The following is a 16,093-nucleotide window of genomic DNA, read 5'->3' as shown; positions in this document are numbered from 1 at the left end:
CAGCAGCTGCTGAGGCCCCATGTAGCTGCACCAGCTTCGTTTGGTGCCTGCTCTGATTTCCTTCTGTGCTCCTCTTGCTGCCTCCTTTTTCCTGAAACCTCCCTCTCTCCATCTCCATTTCACACTCCAAGTCTTGTGCTCTTTGTGCTGCTGCTTCACAGCAACTTTAACCCTTCAGTCTCATGGAATGGTTTGGGTTGGAAGGGACTTAAAGGCTCATCCACGCCCTGCCATGGGCAGGGACACCTTGTGCTATCCCAGGCTGCTCCAAGCCCCATCCAAGCTTCCCTTGGACACTTCCAGGGATCCAGGGGCATCCACAGCTTCTCTGGGCACCCTGTGCCAGGGCCTGCCCACCCTCACAGCATCCCTTGCTGCTTCCTAATTTCTGCGTGTAATTTCAGCTGTCTGTACCAGCTGTTGAAACAGCTTTGCTCAAAAAGCATTAAATTCTTTGTTTCCCTTTCCCTTTTCTACCTCCAGTGTCAAACTGGCTCTGATTAAGAGTTGTGTTTGGGTTTTTTTCACACTAACTTGGCTCTGCTGTTTCCAGTGTGGGAATAGGTGAGAATCTCAGTCATACCTGGACCAGGTAAAAATGAGTCAAGACACATCTGCTTTGTGAAACATCAGTTGGAGCTTTTCCCCGAGCAAGCCAAGCCTTTACTGGAATTGGGTAAACCCAGTTGCCTTTAATGCTGTTCCCAGGGTTACCTGCTGGGAGGAACAGAGGGAAAATTCTGTGCACACCAATGGCAGAGTAAATCCAGTCCTCCCTGACCCTGGTTGAGAAATACCCTAAAGCATCCCAGAGGCATTGCTGTACGTGACCGCTGACTGGGAAGAAATTCTGAGAGCAACAAATGTGTGAGAAACCTTTTTGAAATCCATATTTCTCAAGAATTCTCTCATTCACGTCATGATACTCACCTCCATTTCCTGCCTCTGTGTAAACCTGCTTAGTATGGGTTGTGATATCATTTACCTGATCTACTCCTCTGTTATTGGTGGGAGAGGAGGGGAAAAAAACCCCAAAAACTGCTGTATGAAGTGCTCTGCCAATTTACCATGCCATAAAAGAGATATGCCGTAGTTATTACTAAGGTCTAATTATGTAAATGACATAATTTAATAACCATTATTAAATCCCAGCAAGCTTTATTTCTTTTCCTTATTGTTGATAGCTGTCCTTGATAGGAAAAATGTCATGATGCCTATCATAAAAATTAATTCTTGTGGGGCTTTCACACCATTGCAGGGGCTGGGAGTGCAGGAGGCCTCACAGGCGAAGGCGAAGGCTGATTCCTCTTATCTTTGCAAGAGCAAATGTTGTCCACAAGGAGAGCAGGGAGAGGAGAGGAAACTTTCACAACAGCAAATATTTAATTAAAAAAGCTGCTTGGGCCAACTAGTTGTGGCAGCAGCTGCTTAAACAGAGATCTGTCCTCTAAATAACTGCAGCTATATAAAGGGAGCGAAAGGAGAGTGGAGGGGAAAGCTCCAAGGGCTTGTGCTGTAATTGCACAAGTGGGTTTCATTTTTGTGTTTTGGTGTCTTCAGTAGCCATGAGCCCTTCTCTGCCTGTCTGGAAAACCAGGATGCCTCAAGCTCTGGGAGTTTGACAGAGAGAGGAGTGTCAAGAAAGCCAATACATCACAAGCTGCCTGTATTTGAGGTGTGCAAGGCCTCATAAGGAAGGCTTTTCTGCCACGTAGAATAAAACAGTTTGGTAGGCACAGAATCAGCTCTTTTCTAGCGTTCCCTGACTAAGGGAGAGGTAGGTGTGTGTCTCTGCTGCAGCAGTGTTGGCGTTGTGCCCTCGTGCCAGGGAGCTGCCCCAGCTGGGAGCAGCTTTCTGCATTTAATGTCAGACTTCTGGTGAGTTCCCTTTGCACCTTCTGGATCTGCCATGTTGTGACCTGGACCTGCAGAGGTTCATGCCATTCATTCAACATGAAATGTTATTTTTCAGGGAGTACCTCAGAGCATCCATCAGGCTCCCAGCTGCAGTTCAGTTCCATAATAAATGTTGTTTGACCCCCCCAGCTGGGCTGGGCAAGGAAAGGGAATGTGGGGTGTCCATGCGTGGTCTGTGTCAGGAGAGCTCTTTGAAAAGCTCAGATCCATAAGGAGTAAATCCATGAGTCTTTTCCGTGCTCTGGGGACGTTCCAGGCTCAGGGCTGCAGGGAGGTGTGAAGGAGCAGAAATTCAGTCAGAGATTTTTGAGAGACAAGTGTATGGAAGGCATTGTGCGGTTTTTGTGCGTAACTGACTCCTCTCTGTGGTATTTTTAGGTGTTTTTAGCCATTTTCTGGTTAGTCTTTATAAGAAACAGAATTCATTCAGTGAGATAGTGATTAGAGGGCAATAAAGTTTATCCATGATGTGACACAAATGAGATAAAAACCATTTGACCAACAGTATTGACAATTTCTTCTTTAATTTTTTTTTTTTTTAAGAGAAAGGCAGAGCAGTGTCTGTGATGCTGTAGAATGTAAATGGACAGGATGAAATCTGTAGTGCAGTTATCATGGAAAACGTGGCATGGAAAGCACTTCTGCCACTGTGCATATCATTGATTAGAGCAATGCTTCTGCAGGTGGGCTGGGCAGCAAAGCCCACTGTTGTTCTGCAGAACCTGGTGTTATGCGCAGAATGGGCAAGGAAATCCTGGTTCTGCCTGTTTGACGTTCAGCGTGAAGCTTCCCCTTGCAGTTTTACGTAACTTCAGCAGATTTTAATGGTTCATGCAGAACTTTCCACTCCTGCTATTTGCTTGCTGCACTTCTAATTTGATTTTATTTACTTTAATTTCCAGCAAGGTGGAGCTGATTTTTTTCCAAAACTGGGGGAAGATAATGCCGGGTTTGAGCTCGTTGTTCATAAAGTCACATCGTGGGGAACTAGGAGGAGTTTCAGCTTTTGAAACAGAGATTTCATATTTGCTGGTGGGGTTTGGGTGAGTGGATTTTGCTGTTGCCATGGGAAAGCAAAAAGCAAAAGTAAAGGAAAAGAGGGACCTAAATTGCCGTGGTGTAGTTAGTGGGCACTTCCTCTGGGTTGTTTCTAAACCTTCTGGTCTGGCCTTGGGAGATACTTTATCAGCCCCTCATGAGCTGAGGGAATCAATTTAGTTTTGCCCAATTTCCTCCAAAACAATTTTCCCCAGGTACTGGGGAAACAGGTGAGCAATTATATTTTTCCGAGGCTTTTAGGCTGTTTGAACAGTGTGTTTTGCTGCCTGCGTTGCTTCCTCGATGTTCTCTGCTCAGCCACCTAGCTGGAGTCAAATTGTATCTCTAAAGATCAGCTGTGCCTTAAAATACACCCCGGGCTTGTGATCTGCCTGATGGAACATCTCCTGTGATCACCTGAAGATGCTGCAGTCACTGACAGCTGCTGCTCTGCATCCTGCCAGTGCTGAAAGGCATGATGAATGTGGATCCCGAGGAGAGAGAAACAGAATTACAGAGTCTCTTTTCCCTTTCCTTCACAGCTACAGTTGATATATTCAATATATTGTCAGCCAGCTGTCTTCAGTGTGGTTGACGGATGTTTTGATTTAGTGCCTTGGAAAAAAAAGGCATTAATGGAGAAAAGCAACTGTTGCAGCTAGAAAATCATTGGGGTTTGGAGTGTTTTGAGTGATGCTTTTCCCTTACAATGGTAAAACTACTGGAGCAAGTGCAGAAAATTGCTGCTGTGCTCAGAAATAATCCTCACCTTATCAACAACTTGATTTCCCTGAAAGCTTTGCCAAAAGATGCTTTCGTCAACAGAAGCTATAGGAACAAAATGATGACCAGATAAATTGCAGCATTATGCTGCTTAGAAGAATGTCTCAGGCACTCCTGGTATGATTCTGAGCTCTTTCCTTCCTGGAGATCGTGACAAAAACGTGTCCCATCTTCCTCGTGAGTCTCTGCTTGGGATTTGCAGCTCCTAAAAGATGCAGGTGAAACAAGAGTGTCTCCCCTGGGTGGGCTGGGCTGCTGAATGGGTGTTTTTATTTAGGCTTATTGGGGGTTTTATTGAGCTGTGAGGTTTTTAGTGGAAAAAGGAGATTGTTGTAGATGCCAGGTGAAAACAAGGAAAGTAGGAAATGCAGAGTCAGGATGAATTATCCACGCATCTCTAATGCCATGCCATTTGCTCAGGTACTCAGATTCCTAATGCACAAACTGGGCCACATCCTACAATTACTGCCCTAAATCGAGTCCTCTGGTGGTTCTTTCACGGCAGACTGTAAGTCCTACTGGGAAGTGTGGATCCTCCTGTAGAATCAGACCAAGATTCCCAAAGTGAGAGTTGGTGCTCCCTGTCCAGACAGGCACATGAGGATTTCAGAGTGATGTGGATGGTGTTTAATGTGTACTCTTAAACACTTCTATGCAGTGTCTGTGTGAAATCACCACATTTCACTTGATTTTTTTTTTTCCTAAGTAATCCCTTGTATCTCTGGCAATGTAGAAAATAGTGCAAGCTTAATGGCCTTGACTTTTAGGGAAAAGCAAGCATGGGGAGATCCTCCATGAAGCTGAAAGAGCTAATCTCTGTTATTACACAGAAGGAGGAGAATCAGAGGCAGGCAGGGAGTACAGAGCCTGCATGCTGTGAAACTCTCCGTGGTCACGAGTCACTGGCTGCAATTCATTTAAATTAGGAATACACAGTGTCCCAGTGACTTTCACTGAGGTACAGGGATAAAACTGAGAGAGGAGATTTGCTGCAGTTTTGGGGTTAAGTTTTTCTTGGGGTCTAAGGTTTTTTGTGTGAAGCACGCCAGGATTTTTTGCTTGGGGTCTTGGGAATACACTGAGCATCTCCCAAGTCCCTGAGGCAGAGAAGCTCTGTGAGTGTGCATTTTGCATAGCACAGATGAAGCAGGGAGCTCAGATTTAGGGGTTTTGGTGTCTGACAGTACTGCCAGTGTTGTACACTGTGGGTGAGTTCACCTGCCTGTGATGCAGCAGGAAAAGATGATCCTTAATGGATCGAGTGGGAATAATAGCTGCTTTCTGCTGTTTATAGAGGTAATTCATTTGCAGTTAAATCCCTTTTTCCCCTCTGTTCGTGTCGTCGCCTCGTTACCAGCACAGGGAGCTCTCCAGCAAACACAAACCCACGCTGTGAGAATCACCAGCACCGAGTGGAGCCCTCAGTGCCCTGCAGTGGTTTCTGCCATTGTCAGATGAATTTCCTGGCACTGGGATGGTTCCTGTGGCTGGAATAGAGCCCATCAGGGGCTGGGTGTGTAAATTTCCCCCCTGCTTTAGTAGCTGAGAGAGTGCAGGATTCCTCCTGTGGCAGAATCCCGGGGAGCCCATGGCTGTGCCTTTGGAGTGTGTTCTGTGCTGTTCTCCCTGAGCTTTCTGCTGACTGAACAATCTCATTAGCCCGAGGCCTGCCAGAGCTCTGCCCGGCACATCCCTGCCCACATTTCCCAGTCCACAGAGCTCTCCTGGCTTCGTGTGTGCCAAGGATGTGCTCCAAGCAGGAGCTGGAGTGGCTCAGACTGGCTGTGGCATGTGCTGGCTTCCAGGAGAGCCTTTCAAGGTGAGGCAGGGCTGCTTCAAGGAGGCATTGCTTTGCTGTAACTCACGTTTGTTTGTATTAACAGGAGAAAGCTCACGCTTTCCCCAGTGTTCTGTGTTTTGAAAGAGGCAGAGTGAGTGTACAAAAGAAGCAGGCACCTTTGCAAATTCCTGTTGAAATTTCGGAGGGTTTGCATGGCCTCTGTTGGCAGAGGCTGTCACTGGCGGTCTCATCTGAGCACAAACTGCAACCTGCTCCTTCCCTTTGTGCCTGGCTGCCACAGCCTCACCCCCACTCACCCACCCACCCCACCTGCTGCTGCCCTTCGCTTTCTGCTTCATGCTTGACCTATGGGCTGAAATCCTAATGGCTGTTGAAAATTTCAATTAATATAAAACTAGTTTCAGCCAGAAGTGTGCTAAGCTCGTTTAGGAGATTCAGTATCTCAAGGAAATGCAGAATGGCAAAAGCTTCAGACAACATTTGAATTTTTAACAGGCTGTGCTTTCAGGTGTGCCTGCAAAGCTCAGATCTGGGCTGGTTTGTGACCAGCAAGGAGGGTGACGGTCACTGGGTATTTGTAGGTCACGACATTCCTCTGCTACAGCATTGTCTGCTCGTGCTGGAATAATTTCTGTGTTTTCCTTGGTTAACAAAAAATGAAAGATGTGTGGCCAAACCTTCAGGTGGAGGGGGTAAACCAGACACACGTGGGGGGATTAGGCTGCTCTTACATCTGTAAGTGTGTATATATAAAGAACTTTATTTTATGGTACCGTAATTATGCACTTTACAGTGCAATGAAGGAATACAGTCTTAGAATTTCAGCGTGGTATTTTTAATTCCACTCTAAATACCTTAGAAACTTGCTAATTAAATACTTGTGGATTTCTCAGAAGCCTGCAGGACGTCTCCACAAGCATTCTGTGCTGCAGGATGTGGTACATACACCTCAAGTACACTACATTAAATCCAGATTTTCCCCTGGAAGAGAGGTTGGTGCCACAGTAGAACTGGGAGAAGGCCTAAAAAAGATGAGTGTAAATATATGGATTAGTTCCCACTCAAGAAAAGATTCAGTTTGTCTCTAGAGAGCTAAACTTGTCTGTCACAAGAGCTGCTGTAGTGGTGCTCCCCCAGTGCTCAGAGCTGCTGCCCAGTTAACCCAGTCCACAAATGAACTGGAGAAGGAGCAGTTTTATGTTCAGTGAGGATGGGTAGGGAAGCAATTAAGTAAAAAAAAAGGTACTTAAATTTATGGAGGAGAGGCTTGTTGGTATTGAAGAGCAGAGGTTTGATGAGATCTGGCTCAGAAAGTCCCCAGGCAGCTGCAGGAGGAGGGAGGATTTCTGTTCTCCCTCTGAGCCACTGTGGGGTCACCTGGCGTCCCATTTCACTGCTGTTCTCCAGATCAGTGCAGATGTTGGTATTTACTGACACATTTAAGAGCATCCACAAGGGGGGATTTGGCCGCAGGATGTTCAGGTTTGTGTGCTCCTGCTGCAAGGAGTGCCCAGGGGGATGGTTATCTCCACTTCCTGGGAAGTGCCGTGTCAATAATGTTACCACTGAAGTTTAGTGAAGTGTCCATCGTCAGCAATGGCCCACCCACAGTTCACACTTACTCCTTCGGTCATGAACAGGCTGAACCAGGTATTGATCTCCACCCTGGATTTTCTTGGGAGTCTTTGTTGCAAGTGCTGCTCAGGGCATTTTGAGGTTCCAGCAGAGCAGGTCTGACTGGGCTGGCAAACCTGGGCTCCTGAGCGTCTTTGCAGGTTACAAGCCACGTTTCTTCAGCTTTCCATCCCTGTGTGTGTGTGACAGCCATGCACAGCTTTAAGGAATGTGCTCCTTGTGCTCAGTGCTTCAGCTTCCAGATGTACAAAACCGATTAAATCAGGTCTCCCAGGTGCTGTGCCATTATATGGGCAGAGAGATGACCAGGAGAAATTATTAACCATTTATTGCTGGCTTTTAAACCATTTCAGAGCATAGGGTGGGATCTGATGAGACTTGAGGGGATTGCACTTTAGGATTCTGTTGGGAACAGCTGGGAGCAGATAAGGGAATATTTGTGAAAATGGATCGCTGGTGCTGGCTGCCTTTTTCTGGGGTCACACACCTGGATTCCAAGATGCTCATGCACCTCCTGCTTCCCCTCAGCTCAGGGTAGATGTCCAGCAGAAACACCAGAAACTGAGTTTTCACATTATCAGCACAGGCATCAAACTGAGCCATCGGTCACAGCCTGGGGACAGCACCATCTGTCACCCTGCCCAGCCCACGGCTGACCTGCTCTCCCAGAAAACCAGCACCTGGCAAGCTGGGCTCCCAAATTCCTTATTTATTCCTTAGTTCCTGGACACTTTGGCCCAGGGAAATTAATTCTATTGCACTCTTTATTGAGTTGAATGTTTTACTGCTGCATTGTGCTACAGCCTTGCGGGCATATTTCTTTTTAAATTATATTAATTCCATTTTTAGAGTGGTTTCGTGGTTTGGAAACTGAAAGACTGATGCATTACAAAATTGGGAAGGTGCAATAGTTGCAATGATAGTTGAAACACGTAAAGTTGGGGAAATAATGCTAAAGCTGTGTAACTACACTGAAAACTTTTCCTTTTGATGTGCTGTCCGATGTTTATGAAGTCCTTGGCAAGATAAATTGTACATGGGCCTTTCTCACTAAAGCTCCTGAGAGTGGAATTGCATCTGAAATAAAGTATCTCTGTTGTGTGCTGCAGTGTATTTGGAAATATTTTGCCATGGAAGGAAGAGCAGCTTTCTGATTTGGGTGATTATTTTAATCACCTCCAGCATATGCATCATGGGCTGCTTTTTTAAGAACTGACAACATCCCAAAATAGGTGATGGGGAAAGAGTCAAGTGAAGGTTATCCTCTCCCTGGTACTGATACCGGGATGTGAGAAATCTTTTAGGGGAAAAACCATGGGTGACATTGACACCTGAACTAAAATGGGCTCCTTATGAATATTCCCTCTCTTTCCCAAACTCTGGAGTGACTCTGCACATGGGGGGTTTTCAGGGGAAAAAAAAAAAAACATCTATAGCTGCATAAAACCTGCTGCTGGAGTAGTACATTTATAGCAGAAATGCAGCAGAAATCCCCACCTTTCCCAGCTGATGAGTGAAGCAGGGAGCTCCCTGTGGCGTGGAAAAGCTCGGAGGTGATGGATTCCTTCTGGGAGCTCCCCGGGGCTCTGCCTGGATCCCAGGGCTCTCGTTCCTCTTCTGGGAGCTGCTCTGGGAGCACTTCAGAGCACATTTCCTTACCTGGTGAGTTTTCCATGCCCCACTCATTGGAAGGTTTTGCAGTGCTCTGTAGCACTGAACTCTTTTCCTACCTTAATGGTTCCATGTGGTATAACTAAATAACCAAACTTTTATTTTTGCTACCAGGCAGCAGTTTTTTTCCAGCGTTTCTTCCTGTTGTTCCAAAACTGGTGCCACACGGGAGGCTGTAATTTCTAATTACAAATATTTACCAGCGCTGTAACATCCGTGTCACTGAGAAATTAAACCCAGCTCTAGCTAGTGAAGAGTTTAGCCCAGGGATGTGCCAGTGTTAAGCTGTGGGGATCCATTACTTTGCTGAAGATTTGTGCTGTACAGGACTTAAACAAGGAACAAACCTTAGAGTATTTGAAGAGGGAACCAAAGAGCTGAGGTTGGTGCCCTATTTAGTAGTGCATTATGATTTCTCTTGGAAGCAGTAGACCAGTAATCTGGGAATTTTGGCTGTCATCCTGCTGCTATTTATGAGCAATTTTAATGCAGTAATTACATGTAGGGAAAATTGTTCACTAGGTTGATGAGATAAATGGAAATTCAATCTTTTTTTCTTGTTTGGTTGTCCAATATTTTTATTACATCCCTCTGGAAGCAAGGGGATATAATAAAAGAATCTGGAACTCCACTGCTCCTTGGAAATACTGATAGTTTGAAAGATTTGCTCAGTGTAAGTTAAAGGCAGCTCATTAAACAAACAAATGAGCTGTCCTCAGAGCAATCAGTATTTACTATTAACCGAACAGCACAGTAAATAATGAATTGCAGGTAAGGAGCTACAGATAAGTATTTGCAGTGAATTCAAATTACTTGACTTAAGCCTGAGGCAGAGAAAAGCAAATAGAAAGATAGAAATAGAGGGAGGAGGGGGATAGAAGAAGGGAGAGGAGGGGCTGCAGATGTAACATTTGTTGCAGTAATCCGTGTTCATTTGTTGTGCAGAAGAAAGGCTTTTTTGGGCAATCTGGTGCCCCCTCCCTGGTGCAAGTGGTGGTCCTTGTGAGAACAAAGGAGGATGAGGAATTCCTGGGGAAAAGGAGAAAAGAAGGCTTTGGGAAGACCCTATAACATCTTTCCAGTGTCTGAAGGGGGGTTACAGGAAGGCTGGAGAGGGACTTTGGACAAGAACATGGAATGGCTTCCTACTGCCAGAGGGCAGGGTTAGATGCGATATTGGGAAGGAATTGTTCCCTGGGAGGGTGGGCAGGCCCTGGCACAGGGTGCCCAGAGCAGCTGGGGCTGCCCCTGGATCCCTGGCAGTGCCCAAGGCCAGGCTGGACATTGGGGCTTGGAGCAGCCTGGGACAGTGGGAGGTGTCCCTGCCCATGGCAGGGGTGGGATGGAGTGGGCTTTAAGGCCCCTTCCAACCGAAACCATCCTGTAATTCTGTGAAAAGCAGGACTCTGGGCCTTACCCAGCTCGGAGAGCAGGGCTTATGTTTTTCCCAAGGTCAAGATTTTGCAAGTGGGTCCCTGGCACTCTCCTACCCCAAGGACAGAGCTGTGCTTTGGCACCAGTGAGACCGAAACCTGCCCACGGCTGCCAAGTGCCTGCACAGCTCCCTCAGTCATTTCTCCAAATTAGTTAGGCAGCGAAATTGTTCATTTGCTAGGAACTGGCACAGGTTGAGAAGTTTGGGTTTGGAGTTTAATCATCGCTGGAGTGAAAGATTGTGCTGCCTGAAGTTTGGGTGGGTGGCTGTGTGTGGAGCCAGGATGGATGGAGCTGTCTGGGGGATGGCTGATACTGCTCATTAAGGAAGGGGCTCGGCGTGTTTTGGGTGCTGGAGGTGAGGGGGAAGCTCGGGGATTTAATCAGGATCCCTGCAGTTTCACCTGAGGCCTGGTGGGACGGCCGAAGGCGTGACAGGCGTCCTAAACATCTGAAGCTTGGCAGCCCTGCCTAAATGTCACCTTGAAAAGGTGAAGAGCTTGGCCCAGGTCTCTGCAGGGAGGATGTGCCTCACCTGGCTGCCTGCTGAGCACCAGCTCTGCCCAGAACAGGGCACAGAGCAGAGACCGGTGAGTGGGGCACAGGGGGGAGATGTGTGTGAAGCGTTGGCATTCCAAAATCCCAGTCACAGCCAGGGTATTGCCTCTGCTGCTCCATCAGGGATAATACACAGACACAGCAACAGGGGGCTTGTCCTGCTGGGAGGTTGTCACAAGGTAAATGCCTCCACAGAGAGCCTCTTGCTTGATTCACATCACCCCAGGACTGCACCTCATGGAAACCCCTCAGAATAAGCCAGCCGAGGTCCCACGCAGCTGCAGGGAGGTTCCCGAGTGGAATTCTCTGCTGGATGTGCCCAAGTCCAGCACTGCTGGTCCCCCTGTGCTGGCTGCTTCCAAATGCTGGTGCTGTCAGCCCCCAGCATTAGTATTCAAGCCAGGGAACAGGAGTGAGGTGCTAGACAGGCCGACTAATTACAGCAGCCTGCAGAGGCAAGTCGGGCTGTACCACATGATAAAGGATATCCTGCTTGCTTGGAACGTTGCTGCTTTGCTCTGGCACTTCATTAAAAAAAAAAAGAAAAAAAAAATAAGGTGTGAACTAATTGGTTTGGTTAAGGGATCGAGCTGTGCTCTTGTTTTTTTCTTGAATTTAATCTGAATTCATGCAATGCTTTGTAATACTCATCTAAAGGAAACTTCCCACGACCTTAGCAAGCTGCACACCTCCTGTAATCCCAGCTCCCGTGCCTCTGGCTGGCATCCTGACCTGCCTGCTCCTGTCCCCAGAGCTGTCAGCAGATGGGGGAGAGGAGGCTCTCGCTGCCACCAGCATACCATCTGCAGGCAGCAAGGCTGGTCAGGTTTTATGAGCCTAAATTGCAATTGTGCATCCAGAGGGTTTTCTGTCAGAGCATCTGTTTTACTGGCGATGACACAGATCTGGAGCTGAGCGTGTGCCAGGGGCAGGTGAGGAGGGGGAGAGCCCCATCCTGCAGTGACAGCAGCCATCAGGTGGCTGCTGGCTGGGGCTGCTGCATGTCCTGTGTGTCCCCTGTGCTGTCACACAGCCCAGGTTTTGGCAGGCTGAGCTTTGGAAAGCTCCCCTGCTCACAAGTCAGAGCCAGGAGAACTCAAATTGGGGGAATATTGACTGCCACAAACAGAACTACTGGTGTTGCCTGATTTTGGCTGATTTACACCCAGCATAGCCTGGGGGTACCAGCTGAGCCTGTCCCCTGTCCCTGTCCCCTCCAGTGCCCTTCTGCAGAGCAAGGCACTAAGCAGATTAGTCAGCTTCTTCCATCAGCAAATACTCCGGGCCTAAGATACTTAAAAGACATCTGGTTTTTAGCCTCATTTCTAAACAAATGAGGCTTATGTGATTATAGGGTCTGTCGGTTGCCCCTCGTTGGCCAATTTCAATCTTCACCCGGGGATTTTGGTCTCACAGATGTGAACTTCCAGGAAGTTTTTGTGGACTGGTGGCCATGTGAACAGGAATCATCCTGGAGGGAGGGCCATAGCACAAGCTGTGCTTATCTTGGGGTTGGTGTGAGAGGGAGTGTGCTGGGGGAAAGGGAAATCTCTACTTTCTGCCTGTGTTTTGTAGAGAAAAGCAACCATAAGGAGAAAACCCCCACGGACTGGAGGGTGTGGGCTGTGTGGCTGAGCTCTGCCTCTGCCCCAGCTGTGCTGAGCAGGGACAGCCATCCACAGTCCCACCTCCTGCTGCCCCACATGCCAACTGCTCCCTGTGATCCCGGGATTGCTTTTCTAATCCCTGGATTAACGGGGTGGGATGTGCAAAGATACAAGAGCTGTGTGTGAGCCAGGCTTAGCCTGGCAGTGGGTTGTTGCCCTGGTGCAGCTCTGCCTGTGGGACAGAGCTCACTGGGCTGTGCGGGGCTGGGCTGCCTCATCAGTCCTTGGCTCCTGCAGAGTGGCCTTGTCTTCAAAATTGCTCTTTCAAAGTTATTTTGACAACTGAGGTGTAAATTCTCCTGAGCCTGATGTCCCTTAGCACTGTGGTAGAGGGTGCACAGGTAAACACAACTTGTGCTGGTTAATAATTGACTGAGGTACCGTGGATGAAGCTGGAGATTGGAATCTTCTGTGCACCCACTTTTGTAGAGTCACAGAATCCCAGAGTGGTTTGGGTTGGAAGGGGCCTTAAAAATCATCCCATCCCATCCCCTGCCATGGGCAGGGACACCTTCCACTATCCCAGGGTGCTCCAAGCCCCAATGTCCAGCCTGGCCTTGGGCACTGCCAGGGATCCAGGGGCAGCCCCAGCTGCTCTGGGCACCCTGTGCCAGGGCCTGCCCACCCTCACAGGGAGGAATTTTTTCTTAATGTCGCATCTAAATCAGAATTCTCTCCTTTACTTCACTGTGAATTGCACTTAAATGCTCATTAGAGCTGGATCTGTCTCCTTTTTGCAGCTACACAACATTTTTGCCTCATAATTCAGAACCTAAGGATATCTAATAGAATGTGTAAAACCCACGTAGAGCAGTTCTGGGGCTGTGGGGGAAAGCAAAGGTTTCATGTTCTGGTTCTTAGTAATGAACTAAATGAGATTGTGTCCTTCTTTGAGCATAAATGAAAGATAAAAGACAGATGAGATTTATGAACAAGGTCGTTAGTGTACCAAATTTCTCTCATTAGATCTGTTACATTACTTTCCAACTTACACAACTCTCATTAGAAAAATTTATGAACTGGAATGATTACAAATACACCGTATTCTAAACCATCCCTACTTTTAATTGCCAAACAACAAAAAAATAATTATACTTCTGCGCTATAATAGAGCTGTACTATTTTGTTAGAAATTTAGCAGGGGTTGTTCTTGAAGCCAGGGAATGGGGGGAGAGGAAATTGGACCGTTTAGTGCAATTTAGCTGCAAATCTGAAGCATTGCTTTAATTTTATAACCTTGTCAGACCCAAGTTGGTATTGCAGGCTAATATTGCTGTTTGTTCTCCTCACTAGACTCCCACTTTCACATCTCTGCGCCTGATTTGAAGTGACAGTGAGCGGAAGCATAAGGTATCTCTCATTCTGTTTGGACTCCTTGTTTACAGAAGAGTGATGGAGATGCTATTAAGCACAAGAGGCATCACCATATGCCTGTTTTTCTTTGTATTGAGTTTGGCAGCAGCTATTGAAATACCATTATCAGGTGAGTTGTAGCTATTTGCTGTGCACTTTGCTGTTTTGTTTGGTATTCCTTTACAGCTCTCCCTGAAGGAAAAATATTAAATCCTCCTTTCCAGTTGTGTTCCATTTGGAATTTAATCTTGCCACAATGTGGCCTTTGGGAAATTTGGGGCTGATAAAGAACTAAGCTGTCCTGTTTGGGCCTGCTTAAATGGAGCAGTAAAGTTGTCTAACAACATCTATCTGGTGTTTGCCATCCAACACAACGCTTAGCTCCGAGGGTTTGGGTTTGGCTTTCACTTAAATTCCTCATTTTGGCTCTGAATCCCCCTGAAGCTTGTTTGATGTGCATTTATCCCTCCTTACGTGTCGTGCAACCTGCCATTCCAGCCTGGGAAAAGAGCAGGTGGATGTCTCCGGGCAAATGTTGGTCTCCAGAGAAGGATTTCACACTCCGTGGGCTGCTCCGGGGAGCAGCTCCTCCTTCCCCCGCCGCCTGGGATGAATTCAAACTGCTTGTTTTACATGGATCATGAGCTTCCAGGACACGTGTAAAATACAGGATGAGGCTCACAGGGAACAATCCAAGGAAAGCCAGGGGACCCCTCTGCCTGGAGTACAGCCCAGACCTCCCGAGCTTTGCATTTTTCAGACATAAATGGACCAGGAGGGTTGACAACGACAGTTTGCTTTGTTGTTTTGGTGGCAAAAAAAGCCCCAACAAAGCAAAACTCAACAATATTGGAGCTTACGAATTACTGTGAGGAAAAACAAAGAAGTAAACTTAAAGAATAAGAAATTTAGGCTCTTTTCAGGTCTCAGAGTAGGACACAGACCAGTTTCAGGGCATCCTGTGGGTCTGCCATGAGCTCTTAGCACTCTGGAGCCTGCCAATAGCCCTTAAAAGAGGAAGCCAACCAAGCCAGTTTATAGGATATTTTTGTAAAACTATCCAAATTTGCATTGGAAAGTAGAGGTTTTTTTTGTTTTTTTTCAGGAAGGTGCTGCAGTGGCTCCTTGAGTTTCAATAAAGCCAAAGCGGGGCTGTGATGTAAAGTGCAGGACAAACTCTCTGGGCATCCACTGCTTTTATGAACCTACCCCAGGGAACCACCTAAACCTTAATTAGCTCTAATGAAGCATTTTATATTTTAATAGAAAGAGTTGTTTCTGATCAGTGAAGCTGGTGGGCTTAGAAGTGTTCAGCTTTGAGACCACATGATATGACAAGGCACCACGTTTCACTTCAGCTCTGAGCTCCCAGGACTTAAAGCAGCACCCAAAGAGCCTGTTAATTCTCTTCCTGGCTGTTGATAACAATGGGATGATCCTATTATCCCCAGCTCCACTGCAGGGAGCATTCTCCTTCCTGTTACACAGGCTTTTGCAACACTTTAATTCCGTCAGAAAGAAGGAAAAGTTAGTGCAGCCTCCTTGTGTGACCGTGCGGCTGCGCCCTGGGGTGGGTGTTAAACCAGCCTTGCAGTCCGTGCCTTTTCCTGGTGGTTTTATCCAGGATGGAGGCAGCAGTTTGCTAATCCATGTGTGTGCATCTGTGTCTGGCTTAAATCCAGGTACTGACTCCACCTAGGAATAAATTTGCCAGTCCACAGCGCCGGGCTTTGGCTTTAGCTCTGGCATGGTCCCAGCTCCCCTCTGCCCTGGCTGGGTTGGGAGGGCAATGAGGGTGGGCACTGTCCCTCCGCCAGGCCTTTCTTTGGCTGCTGAGGCAGTGACAGTGATCATTTTGGGGAGCAGACAGTATTATCCATGCCAGGGGGGTGATGCTCATCTTTTTCCCAAGGCAAGCCTCACTTTGTGCAGGAACAAGGCAATCCTGCCATTGTCCTTCTCCACTCAAGGGGAGCTCAGTTTGGCTGGAATGGCCTTTTAACCCGATTCCTCCTTGTGTTCAGTTTCCCAGCTCCCAACAATCACGGAGCAATCCCACACCCAGGTTGCCTACCCCTTTGACGAGGACTTCACCATTAAATGTGAAGCCAGAGGAAACCCCCAGCCCACGTGAGTACTGCTTGGAGAAGCAAACAGAAGCCAAGCTTGCTTTTAACTTTGCCAAACATTGCTGTGGCTGTCAGGAGCTGCTGCACAATAAGCTGCTCATCATCCT

General features: G+C 47.3%; 1 protein-coding gene across 12 annotated transcripts in view; it reads left to right on the top strand.

Moving 5' to 3' along the window:
• Positions 1 to 16,093, top strand: part of CHL1 (cell adhesion molecule L1 like) — a 131,756-nt gene that overhangs the window by 62,830 nt on the left and 52,833 nt on the right. For all 12 annotated transcript variants that reach the window (XM_032120390.1, XM_032120384.1, XM_032120392.1 and 9 more), the window contains 2 exons: positions 13,798 to 13,987; positions 15,882 to 15,987. In XM_032120390.1, coding sequence (XP_031976281.1) covers positions 13,897 to 13,987; positions 15,882 to 15,987 — 197 coding nt within the window. In that variant the 5' untranslated portion in view covers positions 13,798 to 13,896. The remainder of the gene's footprint in view (positions 1 to 13,797; positions 13,988 to 15,881; positions 15,988 to 16,093) is intronic.

The sequence above is a fragment of the Corvus moneduloides genome, chromosome 11, assembly GCF_009650955.1.
Source record: "Corvus moneduloides isolate bCorMon1 chromosome 11, bCorMon1.pri, whole genome shotgun sequence".
Taxonomy (NCBI): Eukaryota; Metazoa; Chordata; class Aves; order Passeriformes; family Corvidae; genus Corvus; species Corvus moneduloides.
The sequence above is the reverse complement of the archived record's forward strand: the minus strand, read 5'-3'. Positions and strand labels throughout refer to the sequence as shown.